General features: G+C 44.7%; 1 protein-coding gene across 2 annotated transcripts in view; it reads right to left on the bottom strand.

The window, feature by feature from the left end:
• Nucleotides 1-21032, bottom strand: part of LOC137803430 (nucleoprotein TPR-like) — a 28153-nt gene that overhangs the window by 4426 nt on the left and 2695 nt on the right. For both annotated transcript variants that reach the window (XM_068601892.1, XM_068601884.1), the window contains exons 6-47: nt 20800-20964; nt 20474-20566; nt 19895-19975; nt 19673-19760; nt 19304-19441; nt 19103-19197; nt 17574-17771; nt 17340-17447; nt 16616-16839; nt 15845-16008; nt 15628-15749; nt 15380-15528; nt 15122-15284; nt 14205-14339; nt 13909-14049; nt 12849-13065; nt 12524-12720; nt 12277-12417; nt 11712-11828; nt 11388-11591; nt 11122-11306; nt 10513-10660; nt 10149-10286; nt 8305-8436; nt 7722-7852; nt 6657-6867; nt 6413-6562; nt 5723-5815; nt 5418-5522; nt 5066-5278; nt 4726-4764; nt 4396-4590; nt 4145-4256; nt 3869-4062; nt 3404-3474; nt 2997-3196; nt 2719-2901; nt 2508-2626; nt 1767-1841; nt 1141-1380; nt 844-1048; nt 563-759 (exon numbers count right to left, since the gene is read on the bottom strand). In XM_068601892.1, the coding sequence (XP_068457993.1) occupies nt 563-759; nt 844-1048; nt 1141-1380; nt 1767-1841; nt 2508-2626; nt 2719-2901; nt 2997-3196; nt 3404-3474; nt 3869-4062; nt 4145-4256; nt 4396-4590; nt 4726-4764; nt 5066-5278; nt 5418-5522; nt 5723-5815; nt 6413-6562; nt 6657-6867; nt 7722-7852; nt 8305-8436; nt 10149-10286; nt 10513-10660; nt 11122-11306; nt 11388-11591; nt 11712-11828; nt 12277-12417; nt 12524-12720; nt 12849-13065; nt 13909-14049; nt 14205-14339; nt 15122-15284; nt 15380-15528; nt 15628-15749; nt 15845-16008; nt 16616-16839; nt 17340-17447; nt 17574-17771; nt 19103-19197; nt 19304-19441; nt 19673-19760; nt 19895-19975; nt 20474-20566; nt 20800-20964 (6276 nt within the window). The remainder of the gene's footprint in view (nt 1-562; nt 760-843; nt 1049-1140; nt 1381-1766; nt 1842-2507; nt 2627-2718; nt 2902-2996; nt 3197-3403; nt 3475-3868; nt 4063-4144; nt 4257-4395; nt 4591-4725; nt 4765-5065; nt 5279-5417; nt 5523-5722; nt 5816-6412; nt 6563-6656; nt 6868-7721; nt 7853-8304; nt 8437-10148; nt 10287-10512; nt 10661-11121; nt 11307-11387; nt 11592-11711; nt 11829-12276; nt 12418-12523; nt 12721-12848; nt 13066-13908; nt 14050-14204; nt 14340-15121; nt 15285-15379; nt 15529-15627; nt 15750-15844; nt 16009-16615; nt 16840-17339; nt 17448-17573; nt 17772-19102; nt 19198-19303; nt 19442-19672; nt 19761-19894; nt 19976-20473; nt 20567-20799; nt 20965-21032) is intronic.

The raw sequence follows: 21032 nt of genomic DNA on the forward strand, positions 1-21032 counted from the left end.
CTATAATATGTAGTGCACTACCAGCTTTCAAGGACAGATGAAATGGAAAAATGCCTATTCAACCATTTTACATCATGTTTTCTGTCAGATTGTTCACCTATTTAGAGAATAATAAGATAAGAAAAATAAAAAGAAACATGCACTTAAATAATCCCCTTGGGGAAATTCTTCTCTGCATTTGACCCATCCTTGATTAAGGAGCAGTGGGCTGCCCTGTGAGGCGCCCGGGGAGCAACCAGGAGTTAGGTGTCTTGCTCAGAGACACTTCGACGTGTGTAGCTCTGTATTGCACCAAACTAACTTCGCCCACTTTGAAGGGGCCGAATCAAACGTACAGGTTTAGATTTAACCCCTCCCTCGAACTGTATGCCACTAAAATGTTTTCCTTCACAGTGGAATATGTCCAAAAACAGAAGATAAGAAAGCTCAAAATTCTGTTTCACTGGGACTTCTCATATTTCCGAGTAGTAGAGCAATACTCTGCTACTCGGATAATATTTGGTTAGATATCTGGTGTGATGAAGCCAAGAAGAATCTGATTTCATTTTTTGAGCGCATGTACCTGTGTGTGCGGGGGTCCCAGCTCTGGAGCCGGTGGTTGGATGTAGAGCCGTGGTGGGAGAGGATGCGGGGGCCGACGTGGATGGGGGAGGCGGGGCATGAGGGAGGAGGAGGGGGAGGGTGCAGAGAGAGTCAGGGGGAAGTGCACATGGTCTCTGGGGGCGTCAGACTCCGACGTGGCGCTACTGCTGCACTCGTCTGGGAAGAGAAGAGGAATTCACGTCAGAGCATTTCAAGAAGAGACAGAGCGACATAAGTCAAGAGGCAACAGGAAGTGCTCACTGCTGTGCGACGCCTCAGAGGGACGCTGCGAGTCAGAGGACGCTCCGCACGCAGACTCCTCAGGGTTGGAGGCTTCTAAAGGCCCGCACTCCCCATCCCCATCTTCTTCTTCTTCTTCTTCTGCCTCTCTGCTCTCCTCCTCTCCACCTCTCATCCCACTGTCATCTGCATCATCTTCGTCTTCATCGCCCTCCTCCTCCTTGTACTGAGATGGATACAGAACTCAAGGTTATTAACTCCAGACAACAGATCAAGGCTCAAAACATTTTTTTAACGAGTTAGTCAGCAGAACAGCACCCCGTCATCGTCTTCCTCGTCCTCCTCCTCCTCATCTTCATCTTCCCCTTCGTCCTCCTGCTGCTCCTCGGCCTCTTTGCTTTCGTGGCTCTCGCTGTCCGTGTCGATCACAATGACGTCCCGAACAATGATGGAGCTCTGAGAGGACATCAGCTCAGAGGGGACAGACTGGGACACGCCTTCCTCCTCGATGTCCTCGTCTTCTTCAGCTAACGCGGGGAAACAATCCTCAGGCAGTTCCTGCAGTACAAACGTGAACCCGTTTTTGAGTATATTAAACCTGTGCGAGTGTCTCCAGACTAATCGTCATTACAATCTCAACCACTACAGCTGTTTACTGAGCATGTTTATATGTTTGTAGTCGCGTCATCTACAACTCTACTGACTAAAATCTGTCTCGGCCTCATCAGAGCTGCAACTAACAGTCATCACACATTAAAGTAAAGACTTCTTTTTGTGTCAAAGTGACAAACGGGGACATCTTCAGAGAGCAATGTAATCATGTTGGGCGACAGCGCACCGCCATTGTACGGCCACTAAAAGGGCTCCCATTGTTATTATAAGTGTCTGACAACATCACCAAAAGAAGCCTACAGAGAAATAAAATGGTTCTTATGGTAACTGACCTGGCTGTCGTCTGGTGAGTTCTGTCGTTCTCCCTCATCTCTCAGCTCCCCTTCAATCTCCTCATCGCCTTCCATCTGAAACACAACCAGTTACACAGATGGAACGAATGAGATGTTCGTAATGAATTCATTGAAAGACGCCTGCAAAACGAAAAACGATGATTGTCAAACAGAAGTTGGTTCAGCAGCTTCTTTAGTGATGAGCGTATGAAGCTATGCTTTCCTCCTGAGACAACAACATACCTAAATATTTGTGTTACACTACTTCCATTCGTGAGGTTTTAGAGGTTAAACATCAGATTTACGCTTGGTGCAAAGACTTTGGATGTTTTAAGGTTTGGTTGTATGGGCTACTTCTCTATAGTCAGTGTATTATTACAGTAGCTGGAGTCTCAGGCACCAGCACAGGGCAAAGGGATGTACTGCTATGGATGTACTTTAGACAATTCAAAATATATATATCAGCTTTTCAGTTATTCTTATGTTTAGAATATTTCCAGTGCTTTACCTTGTTGTTAGACAGCCTTTCTGTTGAGGAACTGAAGCCGTTTTATTCATCCATGCTCTTTACAAAGCCACAAAAACATTACACCCGCTGCCTCAATTGGTCGGTTCGTTTGTGCCATTGTGCAATTTGGCAAACACAAACTAACCCTTTGAAACACCTTTAAGACACACAATAACACAAACTAACCGATGTAAAGGTAAAAGAACATTAACAGGCAGTCTGTGTGTGTTTACCTGCAGTGCCATCGATGGTTTTAGTCGTAGTTTTTTCGTAGTTGGAAGCGTGTGTGAACTCTCTGGTCTGGAACTCTCCTCTTCTTCGTCCCCTTCCTCTCTGCTTCGCTTTGAACCAGCTTTACAAACACACACAGAGTTAATCTGCTATCCAGTCAGACATCAATTTGCTTCTTTCCTCTGGCTCTTTTTGGGACAAGGTCCTGCTCACCTGTTCCGCACAGGGAGGACGACGTGGACGGTCGCTCCGCCTCCATGCCTGCGTCCTGATTAGCTGCCTGCTGTTGGGTGGGCTGGACAAAAGCCGTGGCCTGGGTGCTGGTTGGCTGATTTATTGACGTGTTCACCAGACCCGAGCTGGTGGAGTGTACGGAAGCTCCTGAACTCATCAGCGCTGCGGGGTGAAACATTGTCTTACACTCCAACACAATGGCGGAAATAACACCAACTAGAATTATTTACAATTTTTTTTCCCCCTCCAGCTCTCACCCTCTTGGCTGTCAGTCTGCGTGGTCGGCATGACGGTGGCGGTAGGTGTTGGGATGGGGACGGTTGCCGGAGTAACCATTGGCCGGATGCTGGCCCTGGGTGTGGCTTTGCTCCCAGGGGAGGGGCTCGGCTTGCTGCTCGGAGAGGGCGTGCTCGTGGTGGGGCGGATATTGGCAGTGGGAGGGTCAGACATGCTGGAGCTGACGAAGAAGTTATTACAGGTTTTTTGTGCAATTAGGTTTTTTCTATTTTGCTGTGAACAACTTTGAGTCTTTATAACTCATAATTGATCCATGCTAATCTGGCTCAGGCTTTTTACATAAACATTGTTTCAAAAAGTATTCAATGTACACCTATTTAGAAGAGTTTCTGGTGTTTGTGGATGTGTGTATGTCTCCGATTGTTACCTTCCTCTGTCCTGGGCAGGACTCTTTAGAGAGATCTGCCTCTGGTCTGCAGATCTGGTCTGATCACCCGTCTACAGAGACAGGTGTAACACACAGGGCTATTAGAGTCAAGTACCACTAAGTTATGATATGATAAGCAGAAAGCAGTAGTAGCCATATTTTAAGGAAAGAATGTCATTTCTCTTATCAACATTTTGCTCTTTCCTATTTATTAATAGTTTGGAGAAGGAAAACAAAACCTTATATTTTTTGAGAAAAAAGTCTTAATAGTTCAAGTTCAAGTCATACCATCTTAATAAATATAATTGCTTTAAGATCAAAATGCCGTATATTATGATTACATTAAGTTGAATGGATAACAAGTGTGTTTCATTTACGGCGCTTACTATTATTTCTAGCTAAAGACTTTATTGATAAAGACTTGAGTTTGGATTCTGTGCAGCCTCAGGCCTTCATGTCCCGTACCTTAGATCCACTCTGGTCCTGCGGCTCCTCTCGGGGCTCAGACTGTGCTTGGGTCTCTCTCAGCTCCCTCAGCTCTCGGTCCACCCGAAGAAGTCGTCCTTCGTACTGAGACTTCAGAGCGTTCATTCTCACCTCCAGCTCCTCTTTGCTCTGTTTCACCTCCTGTATCTCCTGACTTAGCCGCTCCTTAGCACCTACGGGTTGAAATGAAACAACTCAAGTTACTCCTAAGCTGATGCAGCTTCCTGTTCAGCTGTACTTTGTTTGTGAACTCACTGTTGAGTTGGTTGATTTTGGTCTTGGCTCCCATGAAGACCTTCTTAGTTTTCTCCTCTTTTTCAGCAATCTGCTTTCTGAGCTGCTCCTCTATCTTCTTGCTCTCAGACAGCTGCAGGAGGAACGACACAATGTTAATGACACTAAACAGCACTGGCTTATCGCTCTTTACTGTTACAGTATGAAAGCGTCAATAGAGAAAAACACAGAAATACAAGTGGATTTGTAATTATTTTGGGAACTGGAAGCACCTCTTGTCTGAGTTTTGCCAGCTCCTCTTGGAGCGCCTGGTTAGCGTCACTAGCTGCGTTAGCGTCGCCGGACTGGTTGGACTGGGAACTTTGGCTCTGGTTGGCCGGCGTGGCGCAGCTTGCTTCATTGGCCTGGTTAGTCTCTGTTAGCTGCTCCTGCAGACGCTTGATTTCTGCCTCGCGCTCGCCAACCAGCTGGAAAAGAGGATCCGCAGTGTCAGTATGACGTTTAGAAAAGAGACGACGTGATGCGGGCCAAATGGAATTTAACTGATTTATCAAAACATAACCAGAAATCACTGGACTGCTAATTCAAAAACTTTCCCCCACCTTCTGCAGGCTGTCCAGGAGGCCCTGAAGCTCAGTCACCTGTTACGATGAAGCACAGATACGCTGCTTTTTAGTTTGAATATTGCACAAAACATCAGCTATTTGGAGACACATGATAAGGTAAAGTGACCAGGACATTATTGATAAACGTTAATAAACCAGGATGATATAATAATGCCACATAAGGACAATAACTGCTATATTTTCTATTCCAAATCCTCCTACACTGTGTGTGTGTGTGTAAGACAGAACCATAAATGCAAGAATGCATTGTAAATAAGAATACTTATATACAAGTAAATATTTAAACTAAACTAAAATATCCCAGAGACGCTTTCACCTTGCCCTCTGCTTGGCTGAGAGACGTTTTGAGGTTGGTGATCTCCTGGTTGTGGCTTTGCTGACTGCTCTGGAGGGTCTGCTGGAGCTCCTTCTGAGTGGTGAGGTTCTGCTGGAGGGCATCTTTAGCCTGCTGGAGCTCCCTCTGGTTCTGCTGGCTCTGGTTCAGACGGGCCTGGGATTGAGACTGAGCTGATTTCAGCTGGTTGTGCACCTTTAATTTAGAACGGGGAAGGTTAGGTTGATGTTGCTTCCACATTACCAACAAACAGAACGCTTGCTATAAATTCAGCGATCAGCTTTGTGCATCTGCGTCAGGTGTTGCCGTGTCCTGGTTCTCTGGCCCTTCTTACCTGCACGTTGTGGGTCTTGGCTTGCTGAAGCTCCTTCTGACTCTGGGTCAGCTGGTTCTGATTCTGTTGCAGTTGAGTCTGAATCAGGGACAACTGAGACTGGACCTATAGAAGCAATGATGGGACAATGGATCCTGTGATTCCTGTCTTCCTCATGTACATTCTTCACTAAATGATAAGCTAACTAACATACTTTTCTCCTTCCTGCCTTTAACCTGCTATGGAACCTTCCACATTGCCGTTATTGCCACTCAAACCTCTCTAAAGACTTGGACTTAGTGTAATATTTGGATAAGCTGCAGGACCTTCGTTAGCTGGTTTTGGACTTCCTGGAACTTTTCCTTGCCCTGCTGGATTTCCTTCTTGGCCTCCTCCAGCTCCTGCTGTGTCTTCTGGGCCTGGTTAAGGGGGAAAACATCACAAAAAAATGACTCTACCGACACTTTGACAGTTAACCCAAAGCCAAGTTTGTATGTATTTAATTCATTGTAGTCCAACAAAATCCTGAGATATTTGGTATTATGCACCCTTCTCTATTTTGGTTTTCTGATGAGATAAGAACACATCACTAAAGCCCTTGGAACTATTGAGGAACTCATTGCATTTGAACTACAAGGATGAGTATTGTAAAAGTCCTCAAACAGTGAGTCTCCAGCCAAGATGATGTAGTACAGACTCTAACAACGGTATGAAATGGTGTATACATCCTGTCTCCTGAGTGGGCGTGGTCATGGCGTGTTTCTATTTAAGAATGGGAGCAACTGTAGTGTAACTCAACTTCCTCTCCGGGGATCAATAAAGTGTTTCTGATTCTGATATCAATCTAAAAATGTTCTTGCCAGAGAGAAGGAAGCTCGTCCGAAGTGTGCTGCTGTATTTACACCTCACAACTGAAAGAAGGCTCCTTCATTCTGCTGAGTGTGATTGTTTTTTACCCCTGCCTCATGGTGCTCCAGCGTTCTATGTCGAAGGATTTAAAATGTCTGCCTGCTTACCTCCTCCAGCTTTTTCCGCGCCTCCTCCTTCAGTACATTCAGCTCCTCTACGGTCTTTTTGAGCTCCTCCTGGGCTTTAGTCACTTCCTGCTGCACCTCCTGGCTCGGTACCGCCTCACTTCCTGCTTTAGGCACCGTTTCCTCAACCATCTGGAGAACACAAGACACACACAGACACATAACTCACTATTTCAGTTTTCATCCCCACTGAACTCGTTGAAACATTTGGGAGCCGCTGTCCTACCTTGTCGTGCTGGACTTTGAGCTCGTCGTACTGAGTCTTGTAGCGTCGGCCGATCTTTTTGACCTGGGTGATGGTTCTGTTCTTCTCCAGAATATCCTTGTTCTTTGCTTCTATGTCTTTCTTTAGAGTGTCTCTCTCCGACGTCAGGCGGGCCACAGAGTCTCTGAAGCCCTGCAGCTGAGACTGAGCCGAGTTACTGCTGGCGCTGGTTCTGATGCACACACAGCAAACAACAGGACTTGGACCACAGATATATGACCCAAACAAACACGCTGCAACAGGGCCATTGTAAAGAACAAAGGATATATATAGCATATAACCACAATGATTTGCTAATCTTAACATTGTAAATGAATATTGCAGTGCTTTCAGGTGACTTTGGGAAATGAAGCAATGTGGTTCCTTAAACCAAACGCCAGTTTTTCTTTCCACGTAATTTTTGACTCAGATCTCAGAGAATACTGTTTTATCTGAATATTACCCCCCTCCCTCGATACCACAGTGCTGCAACCTGTTCGTCAACCACTCGAACGCTTTTCATACTTTCTTAATGGTTATTGATTTATTTCCATCTCTGGTAAAGAAATATTTTTTTGAAGTGTTTTTGTGCGATTCTTTGTGGATACATTTTGTTTTTACAGTGTGCGTGTGTGTGTGTGTGTGTGAGTGTGTATGTACACTAGTGGCAGGCCGTCAGAGCCAGCTTGGCCTTCTCCGCTGGCCTAAACAGAATGAAAGTTATAGCTATTTTATATTATAGCTATAAAAAAAAATGTAATAATTAAAAGTTATATCTATTTTATAATGTAATTGTTCTTCACAAATACACTGCATGCATTATAATTATTTTTCCCTATTATCTTATGTTCTCATTGAGCAGCCCCTGTCCCCTTTCTTGCTGTCTGCTGGCTGTTCAGGCCAGCGAGCTGGCACTAAAATGCTGCTTTAACGCTCTTTATCTAATCAGATTTCTCTCTGTTATGTCTCTTTCTTCTTTCTCTCTTCTCTCTCTCCACCGGTTAAACAGTGAAGGAGGGCACTATTGGCTGACGTACACACACGTACCTGGCCAGTTCAGTCTTCAGCTTGCCCGTCTCTTCAGCTAGCTGGGTGATGCGTTTCTGCTGAGCTTCTCTCTCAGTGGCGAGTTTCTGTCGCTCCTCAACATCGCCGTCTTTCTGCTGGCTCACCAGTTGCTGCGGAGGGACAGTCAGTGGCGTTAAAGATGAACTTAAACAGCAACAGAGAAGACTGACGACATGATGAAGACGAACTATATTCAAAACAGCTTATTGTCAAAACATTGTATTCAGGAAAATGCATGGACAGTTGAGAAAAATTGTGCAATAAACACCACATCATATGTGCAATATGGGGGGAGGAGAATATGTTTAGAAAGAAAACTTAATTTACAAGAAAAAAAATATTGGCTGATATTAAAGTGTAAAACTTTTTTTGGTCACCAGATTGACACGAGAACAAAATTCAGATGGCGACTGAGCACCATTTTGCCAAATATTCTGTTTTCTCACAAATTTGTGATCGCAAAGATTTTTTTTTCTCATAAATCTACCACTTTCATCTCAGAGTTCAAAACACCATTCCATTGAGTTTATTCTTGTATATGTAGGGTTTTTTTTCTGGTTACCTGTGTTTTGGCCTTCCAGCGTTTCAGGTCTTCCTCCAGTATTCTCTTGTCAGCCTGCATGGAGCCATTTTTCTCAGACAGCATGGACAGAGAGTGATGTAGTGGGCTGATGTCTGACTGGAGCTTAGCGACCTGACACAGATGGAGAGATGTTGTGAACTTTACACAAGTTTAAGAGCAGCTGCCAGTCCACCCAGTGATGGAGGTGGTGCGATGCAGGAAAAGAGAATAGCTCTCCAGATGCAAGACCATGTGACCAAGGAACTTTCCCCTCTGCAGACCTTAAGAACTATGTCTTTACACATACAACACATCACTAGAGAGATGTTTTACTGTAAAGGCAAACCTTCATGTTATGATTTAATTAAAAATAGATGAGGGGAGGTAAACTGCACCGGATGTATCAGTGTTTTGAGCTGCACTTGGCACCACTGAGCTCGCTAACCCGAGTTGGGCGCCATTAAAGTTTACATCTTGCGTTGTCACATGCACAAGCCTCTAGTACTTGAGTAGATGCCTGCTTCCTTCTTCCTGGAAACACAGTTTGTGGGTGTAGTTCGATAGATGGATAATAGATCCTAACTGCGCACTTTAAGGTCCGTGGATTGTATTAAATGAACGGGTAATGACTTTTTTGGGCGCTTTGCGCGTCACGAGCCGAATGCCGTATCGTCCCGTGATATTGGAGAGACAGCAGAAATCTCTATCTCAGATATCTCCCAGCAAAGTCACACCAAAAAACTAGGGCTGCAACAACGAATCGATAAAATTGATTATTAAAAAAGTTGGCAATGAATTTCATCATCGATTCATTGTGTCGCGCGATTATTACACCACTCAATAAGTCGCAGAGATGTTTAAGTATTGAACAAAACAGTTGAGTGGAGTGCAGCAGACAAGAGGTCCAGGAGGTTCTGGTGCAGTCTCTCGCATGTCACTGCATAGTCGCGTTGCGTTCACAATAACTTAACAGCTAGGCTAACCGTTGTTGTTAGCTCACTAGCTAGTCGTTCATTTTCTGTGTTTGAGCTGTTGGGTTAGACAACGTCTTCGTTTTAAAATACCGCGGAGGCTTCAAGAGAAGTAACGCGTAAACATCTCCTATGAGGTGCAGAACACAGACCTGCGTTCAACAGTCCGATATAATGTGGCTTCATGCAGAGGAAGTCCTGCTGGAATTTGTAGTTCGATCTCTAATTAACAACATTTGTTTAGGTAAAGTGCAGTCTGTAAGTTATCCGTTGAAACATTGAGTGGTTACTTCTGGAATATCATCTCTTATTCTCTGAGTACTGAGTGTGTACGTCTGTGAGTGTGCATCTCTGTAAATGTGTCTGTGAGTATGCGTCTGTAAGTGTGCATGTCTGTGAGTGTGTGTGAGTGTGAGTGTGTGTGTCTGTGAGTGTGAGTGTGTGTGTCTGTCTGTGAGTGTAGAGAACAAGTTCTGACGTTCCAACAAATTCTGTTAAGTTTTCCGATTTATATTTCTTAATTTTTTTATAAGTTCTTTATTGTTAAGATTTTTTCTGTTTTTGTAATAAAAGGTTGCAAATGAATGTTTTAAAATTATTATTTTTTTATCCGATTAATCGAAAAAATAATTTACTGATTAATCGATTATTAAAATAATCGTTAGTTGCAGCCCTAACCAAAACTATGCAGATTTATAAATAGCACTACAGGTAAGATGAACAATGTCTATTTTCAATTTCATGGTGAACTGTTTCTTTAACAATATAGATTTTTTTTTTTAAAAAGAAGATGTTCAGGGTCAGAAAGACCAAAAAGCTAAAAGCCAAAAAAAGGGAGCCGCGGGACAAACCCTGACATGCAACACTTCTTACTTTAGCCTGGGCTTGTTGGAGCTCCTGTTCAAGTTTGTCTCTGTCAATTTTCAGGATCCTGGTGGTTTCTTGCAGAGTACTGATGGTCTCCATCTTTTTCAGCTGCTCCTCCTGCTGGGTCAGAGTCTTGGCTGTAGCCTGAGCCGAAGGAAGAAAGAAAGGCGAGCACACAGACGGATTATAACAAACAATTTTCTGTCGGGTTACTTTTGCCATTTCTAGCAACAAGACAATGTCATTACAGTCCAAACGAGCAGGTAGTATGTATTTCTTCAAAGCCTTCATGACATGATTCAAATCTTCCCTCATCATCATTTCGGTATCCTCCACCAGTCTTTTGCAGCTCCACCACCTGGTTCCCTACCTGCATTTTCTCCCTCTCGGTGTCCAGGGCTTCCTGCAGCTCCTTCAGTTCTCTGTCTTGGTGCTCCACTCGCTGTTTGTAACGAAGGGCTTCTCTGTCGGACGCCTCGCACTGGGCCAGGGCGATCTCTTTCTCACGCCGCACAAACCTACAGTGCACACACACACACACACACACACACACACACACACACACACACACACACACACACACACACACACACACACACACAGGCACAGGCACACACACACATTTCAATCTCGAGGAGTTCCTACTAAGAGATTAAGATGATCAATAAAAACTTGTATTGCGGGAGTTTACTTAGTCTTCCCTTTCAACGAAACGCTTCCTCCAGACAACCTCAAACAACTGCTTCATTTAGTATTTTTACCGTTTTTTTAATCAGCAGGTACGTTTTGTTTTAAAGTGATGTCACCCACTGTTGTTAAAAAGAAATCTTGTGAATGAAGAACACTGAAGGAATCCCAAGATCCTCGCTGACAAGAATCCGCCAAACTCTGTCTTTTGTTATCGTTTTGATTGAGACACCTAATGTCGGCAAAATGCACACATGTGCATTGGGAGCTCCTCTTAGTGCTGCTGTATTACCTGAGTATTTCTAATATCTGCTCAGTGGTCTTCCCCTCCTCACTGAACGACAGGTCCAGCTGCTGCTGCTGCTGCTGCTTTGTCTGCTGACGACTCTTGGTGGCCATTTCATCCATCTGTTGGTGCAGGAGAGTGTTCTGCTTCCCGAGCTCTGCACAGCGACGGGTCTTGTTGGTCAGATCCTCCTGAAGGGGAGAGAGTTGATACCAATCAGAAAAATCCTGTCGCAGCGGGAGGACATGATCTACAAACTCCCGTCGTCGCACCTTCAGCTGTCTTTCCACCGTGTTCAAGGCTGCGGTTTTCTCCTGTAGGAGGGACAAAGTCTTGCTCATCTGCTCCTCCAGCTCCCTCCTCCGTGCTGCATCTTGCTGGGATCTTTTTTTCAGCTCCTGCAGGGCCTCCACGTCCGCGGCGTGAAGCATGAGCTCACGCTCGTACTTGGCCTGTGCCTCTCCAGCTAACTTCGTCTAAGAGGAGGACGACAGGCTTTAAGACTGATGTAGAGTGTGATGCGGTCAAGATATACAAGCTAACTGGTTGTGACTGAGGTTATTAACCAGTATGAGTGAGTGTGTGTGTTAATGCACCTGCAGCAGGCTGTCCTGTATGGCCTTTTGCTCCAGTGTGACAGCAGCGGTAGCTCTCTCCAGTGCTTCCTGCTGCTCCGCCTGGCTGGACTTCAGACTGCGCTGCAGCTCACACACCTGGAGAGCACAGCAGGCGAAAGTAAACACAGATACCAGCCAATCTCTTTGACTGATTTGACCTTTCAACTGGGGCTGTTTCAATGAATTGGGGCGACTGTACTTCAGTGGTAAAGCAGATCAAAGGATTAACAATTCAAGAAATTGGGCAAGAAATGTAACTCCAAATTGCTTTCCTGATGATTGGGATACCTCTGGCATCAGTGTGAGAATGACTAAATGATGACAAGAGGTGTTAAAGAGCTTGGAGCGGTTGGAAGACTAGCAAAGATCTATACAAGTGCAGTTCATTTATGAAATGCATAAAACGCCTAATGCTAATAATACTGTATGGGACATCTTACAGTATACCAATCAACTCAAGAGTGCCATCTGGTCGACGCGTTTATCACCACGAGTGACACCCCACTACAGGTGTTTATAACATTGTCATAATCGCCTGGCTTACCTGTTTTTCCACTGCATCCATAGCCTTCCTCCTCTCCTCTCGTTCCTGCTGCTTCATTTTCTCCCCCTCTAGAATCCTCTTGTCTAGCTGCTTTTGCACATCTTCGGACTCCTTCAGCCGGAGCTCCAGAGGGCAGCGGGACTAAAGAGAGGAGTAGGGTCAGTGTACACGCTTGAGCAGGATGGAAAGAGGGTACGAGAAGCGGGAGTGTGTTGTTGACTCAAGGCAACAAATCAAAGAGCCATACCTCCTTTTCTTTTTTCAGACTGTCCTCCAGAGTCAGTACCACAGCCCTGTACTGTTCCACGGTGGCGTTAGCATTCTTTAGCTGCTCCACCAGTTCACCCTTTTGTTCCTCGGTGGTACGCAGGAGGCCTTTCACCTCTGCAAGCTCCTGCTCCGATTGGCTGAGCTGTTGGGAAGCTGCCGGCACTGGAGAGCGTACTGAAGGCACGCAGAGACAAAACACAAAAGAGCTGTTAACGCTCACGGAGACAGTAATGACGTTAGCTCCTATTAACTGTCCACAAAACGTAGTCCTCTGCACTTCATCACCGAGTGCTGTCGTTTACCTCGGAGTGGTGCTCTGAGGGCTGCGGCTCTGGAAGCCGGGGTGGAGATGGTGGTGGTTGTGTTGTTGTTGCTGCCGGAGGCCTCAGAAGAGGAAGCGGAAGCCAGCTGGGCCTTTAGCGCTGCCACCTGCTGTTCAGCGCCGCGCAGCAGCTCCCTGGTCTTCTGCTGCAAGGTGTTCTGGGTCTCGAGCTGTTTCTTCGCTTCCAGCAACTGGGCCTGCCGAGGAGGTGAGAGCAACAAGACAAGATTATGTGCTATGTCCAACAATTGCATATTTAAGAGGCAACATCATCGTTTAAAGTTTGAAATCAGCTGTTATATTGACGTTTTTCTTCCATTATATCTATTTAACAGATATTTAATTCAGACACAAGATGTTTTGTTCACTTCTGCAATAGTGCTATAGTGCTAACCCGAAGACAACCTTCAGTCTCTTTTGAAGAAGAGCTTTATAGAGTAACTGTACTGTATGTGTTTGTTTATACTTCATCATCATCAAATATATACACTACCGTTCAAAGGTTTGGGGTTACCTAGACAAATTTTCAGTTTCTTCGCAATTTCTGACATGGAATGGCCCTCATTTCTAAGAACAAGAATAGACTGGCGAGTTTTACATGAAACGTCTCTTTTTCAGGCCATTTTGAGAGTCTAATGGAACCCACAAATGTGATGCTCCAGATACTCAACCAGCTCAAAGGAAGGCCAGTTTTATAGTTTCTCTCACCAGCAGAACTATTTTCAGCTGTGTAACATCACTGCACAAGGGTTTTATAACATCCATGAGTCTTCTAAGGCGATTAGCAAACACAATGTACCATTAGAACTCTGGAGGGGATAGTTGCTGGAAATGGGCCTCTATACACCCATGTAGTTATTTCATTAAAAACCAGACGTTTCCACCTAGAATAGTTATTAACCACATTAACAATGCATATAATGTATTTCTGATTAATTTAATGTTAGCTTCATTGAATAAAAACAGTGCTTTTCTTTAAAAATATGGACATTTCTAAGTGATCCCAAACTTTTGAATGGTAGTGTATATATTCCACGTACGTCCATGGTGCGCCCAAGGGCGTGTCTCTGTGCCACTTCCTGGTCCAGCCTAGTCTTCATTGAAGCCACTTCTGCCTCCAGGTGCTCGATCTTGTCGTTCAGCCGCTGGTGATCCTGTGTCTCTGTCCGCTCCATGGTCAACTAGACCAGTGAGAGAGAAGGATGCAAAAGGGTTCAGATCGCTTGTTAAACAGAGCGGTACGACAGTCAAATCCTGAACCATGGAGGAAATCCATTTTGCTGCCAACTGTTAAATCTACATCTCCAGCAGTCTCTGCAGTCACACAATACAGTACCTGTATGGACTTGAGGTTGGTGAGCAGCAGGTTCTGGTTCCGTTGCTCAGCCAGCATTGCCTCCTTCTCTCGCCCGAGTCGACTCTCTGCTCGTGTCAACATGTCTCTTTCTTTGGTCAAGTTCCCTACACGCACCTGCAGACACAGAGGGGAGGTGAACAAATTTACAATGCGAGAACGCTGGTGGTTATGAAAGGATCTCAACAGAGGGACAAATCCTCACTTTGGAGGGGTGTGCGTTGATTAAAAACAGGGACGTACACACCAAACAGTTTAACCTCTTTAGTCAGACTTTACGACACGGGCAAAGTGCTGATCAGCCACGCTCTTAGAATGAATGTGTCATGTCCTGTTTCTGGTTCACTTGAATAACTTTGTGCATCGCCTGTGTTTTTGTACGGAAGAAGTCATTTTTAAGGTTTTCAGGTGGATCTGCATTTCCTGTGGAGAGATGCATAGGTCTGATCTGTCGATTGGGACTTTCTTTCTTTCTTTCTAGTATCTCAAGTATTTTCACATAGATCAGGGAAGAATCAGAGAAAATATAATTCTATACGGTGTACGTAGGCCTATTATAGAGTCACCTATACATCACCTGTCTAAAATGTATTTATTTATCTATTTAGTTATTTATATAAAACTATTCAGGAATCCCTATCTACTTACAAGACTGTATTGGGAATTAATTAGAATTTCTTTCCCTGAATAAGTCAGTAAATGTGTCTGGTTGCATTTTAGGAATAAAGTTGCTAAATGGGTTATAAAGTCATGAACGTTGACAAGTTGGCAACACTCTGTGGCTGTGACAATAGTCGGCTGTTGTCTGTGAGTGATATGCATGGTGTTGCAGCTCATGAAAGGAAATCTGTCCAGTTTGTATCGACCTGTTGCCTTGAGATCATTACGCTCCTTCTCACCTCTTCCAGCGCCAGCTTCTCATTGGCCTGCCGCAGGTCCTGGCTCATGGTGTGGATGATGTGCTCGTGTCGCTGGGTCGTTGCAGCCATCTTTTGATTCCTGTCCTGCAGGGCAGAGATCTCTCTGCGGTAGGCGGACACAGTGTCCTGGAGCATCTCATACCTGACGGTGACACAAAAAACACAAACTGCGTTAAAAAAACAAGAAAAAAACAGCTGAACCATGAGGCAAAGCAGCAGTGCCGGGGCCGAGCGAACCTCTTGCTGCTGAACTCAAGCTGCGAGGTGAGCTTGGCGTGGCTGGAGCGGAGCTCCGTCAGCTGTTTCTGCAGCCGGTCGTTCGTTTCGTTCAACATCTTGTCGTTTTCCGCCTTCTCCTTCTTGTAAAGCGTGAAGGCGTCGCTCAGCTGGAGGTGCACGGACACAAATGCATCCAGTCAGAGCATTTATTTTTTCATCCTATATTAAGATATGAAATTGAAGTGAGCGTGTGCAGGCGTTCGTACCTGTTTTAACGCAGCCTTAGTCTGAGTGGTCTGTGCTGACTCGGCAGCGGCGGCTCTCTGAGGAGTGGAGCGAGTAGCCGGCACCGACAGTTTAACAGGTGCAGGGTGGGAAGAAACGGAACCTGCAGACACATGAACGCCGTTCTATAAACACCATTCCACTGAGTTAAATAATCTCCAGAAAGGCCAATACGTGTGAGCATTTTCATTTGTTTACCTTGAGGAGGCAGGCTGAAGCCGGTGCTCTGCGTCAGCAGGGCCTTGTACATGTCTCTCTGTCTGGCGCTGGAGTCGGCGAGCTGTTTCTGCTGGTTCCTCTGCTCTTTCAGCTGCTCCACCTCCTTCTGCAGCTTGTCCACACCGGCCTCCAACTCTGACACGCTGAGGAGGAACCAGAGAGACGGAGCTCATTTTAAGCATTGCAGCCTAACAACGCTACATAGGTTTTTTTCCACAGAGAAATGACCGAACATGAAAAGATACGCATGGCGTTTAAGAATTATAGCCACAATGGGATGGAAGCGGAACAGTCACTGCGCTCTGATCTGCGCTAAAGTATCCTTACTAAAAATATACAAAATCCTATCGTTTTTAACGTGTTGGTATGTTTTTAGCGCTATATCTGTATACCGTGCAACATTTAGTGTAGTGTAAAAAAAAAAAACGAAGCACCAAAATCTGCGTTGTGTTTCAGTCGGGTAGGTACCGGAAGTCTTGGAACCGGTGCCATATTAGCACCGGTTCTCAGTACCCAACCCTACTTAACTATTGACTGGACGTAAGGGACGAAGTAATCTACGATTTTAGTCGTTGTGCTAGTCATGAGTTATTCCCGGAAGAGGTTTTGCTCAAGCTTGTGGTGGTTGGGTCAGGTGGAATTTGGAACTCAGTGTTACAGACCCAGCAGATGAATACTTTAACATCATTTGTTTGTGGTTTTGCGAGAAAGCCCAGTTGTTGTTGTTGCGTCAGTGATGGCACTTATTACCGCGCTGATGTCACTTGGCTCAGCTGTCTGTCCTTTTCCTCCTCCAGCTCCCTTAGCTGTCTCAGCAGGCTTTGGTTCTGTCTCTGCAGCTCCTCCACACTGCGGAAGGACAGCTGGTGCGGACTGATGACCTCAGAGGTGCTGGAAATGTTGGCGGAGCTGCCATCCTCCCTTGTCACCTGATTACCCCTGGCTTCCTCCAGCTCCACCAGAAGAGCACACACCTGGACAAGAGACACAGTTATGAATGGCTTAATCTGCACCAGGCAGCAGGGATCTCCTTTCATTCTGTATTTGCATAACCTGAAGAGAATATATAATCAAACCACTGTTCACATAATTGATGAATAATTGTATCAAAATAAATCAGAAAAACGCAGGCCCCGAGAAGGAGGTTGATAGCTTATTTTTTCTTCTTCTGTGGAAAAGGTTTTTGCAGGTGCATTTCTTTTTTTTCCTTCAAGAGTTTGTTATTGTTATACTCCTTCGACTAAAAGAGAATGAAGTGCACACGGCCCAAAGTTCTAAATGGAACTAAACGCATTCATGTTTTTGGTCTAAATGAGTTTAATTTCTCCAAGCATTCTAAACACAAGGTACAGATAGTATACGTTAACAAGTTATGTAACATTACTGTCATTTCTTTCTTTTTCCTCGTAAAACAGTTGAATTCACTGCCTTTAGATTTCTTTGAAAACATGTACAGCTTGTTGTGTGTCTGCACCTGAGTAGATGTATCCTCTAAATGTCTCTCTGTCCTCAGTTTGTCTCTCTCCATGCCATCACAGCGCTGCTTGGCCTCTTCTTTCTCTTTCTGCAAACCGTAGATCTCCTAATGACAAAAAGTTAACAAACGAATGTTAAACTCCTCAGAATACGTCGCCAAAAAGTGAATAAACACACTTGATGCCACAATGGAATGTAAACGTTGACATAAACAGATAAACGTCTGGCGGACCGTGCGAGCCTGCTCCAGCTTGTTGCACAGCGAGGCCATGGATCTCTGCATGCTTTCGTACTCCTCTCTCTGGCGCTTGAGGACCGGGGCCTTGGACTCGACCTCCAGGACGATCTCATCCAGAACTCGGCTCACTCTCCTGGTCTCCTGCCTCTCGAGCTGAAGCTGCGTCTGACACTCCGCATATGCATTATACAGCTGAAAGTGCAAGGGCAGAGGGGGAGGAGTTAATACTCGCTTCACCAAGTAACAGCACCAGAGTGAGGTAGACTACAGTTACTTAACAGCAGTGGAAACCAATGGCCCTCTTAAATGTGCAATATGTTAATTAAAATGGAAATTAGATATGGACTTAGACATTCTTTGTGCATTCATGGTAAGCTGATTTCTTTGCTATATGTTTTCATGTTACTGTTGAACTTAACTCAAGCTTTGTTGGAGAAAAAAAAAAAATCAAGTTTGACTCGAAAACATAAAAAGGACACAAAATCCCATTACACATACACTGCCTGGCCAAAAAAAGAGTTGCCATCTGGATTTAACTACTACTGCCTACTGTACAACCCTGTCGGGGCAGTGCTATGATCTGGGGTTGCTGCAGTTGCTCAGGTCTAGGTTCAGCAACGACCAGGTTATTCCTTCAATGGATTGTTTCTTCCCTGATGGCACAGGCATATTCCAAGATGACAATGCCAGGATTCATTGGGCTCAAATGGTAAAAGAGTGGTTCAGGGAGCATGAGACATCATTTTCACACAGAGTCCAGACCTTAACCCCATTGAGAATCTTTGGGATGTGCTGGAGAAGGCTTTGTGCAGCGGTCAGACTCTACCATCATCAATACAAGATCTTGGTTAGAAATTAATACAACACTAGATGGAAATAAATCTAGTGACATTGGAGAAACTTATCAAAACAATGCCACAGCGAATGCGTGCCGTAATCAAAGCTAAAGGCGGTCCAACGAAATATTAGTGTGTGACCTTTTTTTTGGTGGCGACTTTTTTTTTGGGGCAGGCAAAAAAAAACGACCTGTCCCAGAGATTCATTCATTTTCTGAATGTTAACTCTTTTAATGGCAGGGTGTTTTTATGAATAAAAACTGTTTCTGCATTGTTTTCTTTATACCAAATGCTATGAGGATGTATTTCACAGTCTGGGATATGTCTACGCTTAGCGTCAACATCGCTTTTAAAGCATTAGATAAAACACATCATACAGCAGCAATGCCTCTGAAGGAAACCAGTAAAACGACCTGTATTTGCCCCACAGGGCAAACACGAGAAAAATTTGAATAATTTTGAACCTGAGCTTCAGATTGAAAGACTGATAATAACAGAATGTATGTTTTATGCTGTAATGATCATGGGATCAAACATTGTGGTTTTAATGGGAACAATGCAGCGCCAAAGTGTGGAACACAAGTCTTTAAGAGCAAATATCTGGATACTTTAGCAGTTATTATGCAGACATTTCATTCACTACTGATATGCGTGTCACACGGCCCTGGAGCGTCCCCTCAAACTCACATCAAAGAACTTCATGCCGGGCTTCACAATGGCAGCGATCGCAGCTGCCGACGGACACATGGCATCTAGCTGCTCATCGGTCAGAGAGGGCGCACCTGGAGCAGAAAACACGCACACATAACGCACATGTGTACACACACACACACACAACACTGTATAAATCAGACACTGATTAACATATATATGTGTGTGTGTTCTTACAGCAGTGTTTGCCAGAAGCCTTCACCGTGGCATTCTCCAGCTCCTTCTCCATTTTCTGGATCTTCTCTTGAAGATCCGCCTCAAGCCTCGTCTTTAGCTCCACCCCATCCGACACCTTCTTGTCCAGGATCTTATTGGCTGCACAAAATGGACAGTGTCATCGATTCCACGGGCCACCACGTACACGTCACACATAGAAACGGGGCTCAAGGCGCCAGTTTCCTGATTCAGTGAGGGCCGGTCGCTCGCCTACGCTGTTTAACACTTCAGGATCACGACTATGAGCGGGCCAAACACAGCTAACAATAGTCGGGACAGAGTTACGCACAATTTTGTGTGTTGAAAGACAAGTAAAAGCCAGTGCAATACCTTCCCCAGTGTCTTTAACCAGCTTGCTGAGCTCTTCCACTGCTCTGCTCAGTTCTTGATTCTTCGTCTCCATGTCGGTTGCTGCCCCCTACAGGGAGAACAAAGACATTGCATACTTACATGGAGGGAACAACATGACGGGACAATTTTAGAGCCAATGTCTTACTTTTTTTCAAAATAAAGAGAATATATTTATCCCATATGGCCTGCCCAGACTCTCACCTTATACAGGGAAGACAGCTTGACGTGAGCGTTGAGCTCATTGCGGTATTTCTCCTCCATAGCACTCTGCTCGTCTTTAGCCTGGAGAGACAGAGGGGCCATATAAACGATGAATAACACCACACATGGATACAGGGACTTCAAACAGTGTTTCACATAGAAGAAAGGCCAAAAAGTTATTTCGTCTTTAATGCCAAAAATCTCAGCTCCGCTTAAAAAAATTTTTTTTTTAAATGCTACACTGCTTGTCCGCAATCATTCATATTAGGCCTTGTGGGCTCCGATTCATTTTTCATGCAGTTAAACACACCATTCATGATTTAAACATCGAACAAAAAATGAGTGATTGGTCATCTATTTCTCTGGTGTAACAATGCGTCTTGGCAATACATGTAATACCGTCCTTTTAAACGGTGCACCATTTGTTAGGTAAATGGATTTGTGGGAGGAAACATTTGCCAAATCTTCTCTGCCAATGCCGAACAATTTATTCTGCTGTTGCTTGTTGTTTTTAACTTGTCAATAAGACTTGTCTCCAAATGAAGTTCTCAGCTGGAGACACCTCTGTGTTTTCATCACCTGTTTCAGTTTGTTGTTGAGGTCCTCGCATCTTTTAAGCTGGCTTTCACTGGTTTGCTTCAGAGAGGTCAGCTGTCCTTCCAGTCTGGTCGCCTATCGAAGAGAAAAGAAAGAGAAATGAGCACTGTGGATAGGATGCCTCATGATGTCTTTATTTGTAATGAGATATTTCAGTGAAAGGCGGCTTGAACAAACAAGTTTTTTTTGGGGTAGGATTGAAAGTTAAGTGCAACTTCTCAGAATGTTTTCTTTTTGAAAACATTGTCTCACTTTACACAACCTGCTTGGTTTATACTTTTCTATTGTCTGTGTGTGCTGTCCTTTACCTCCTCCTTGAAGTTTTTCTGAAGCCCCTGCAATTCCAGGATCTCCCTTCCTTTCTCCCTGGATGTGTTCAGCAGTTCGTCCGTTTTGGTCTTCAGTTCTGCCGTCAGCCACTCAATCTTCTTCTCGTGCAACGCTTTCTCCTGCTCCATGCGCTTCTCTCGGTGCTACGACGTGCAAACGCAGGACATGCCATCACAAAAAGCACATTATGAATCAGAGCCTCATGGTTGCT

The sequence above is a fragment of the Clinocottus analis genome, unplaced genomic scaffold (assembly GCF_023055335.1).
Source record: "Clinocottus analis isolate CAN_PGR_092001 unplaced genomic scaffold, fCliAna1.0.p SCAF_11, whole genome shotgun sequence".
NCBI lineage: Eukaryota > Metazoa > Chordata > Actinopteri > Perciformes > Cottidae > Clinocottus > Clinocottus analis.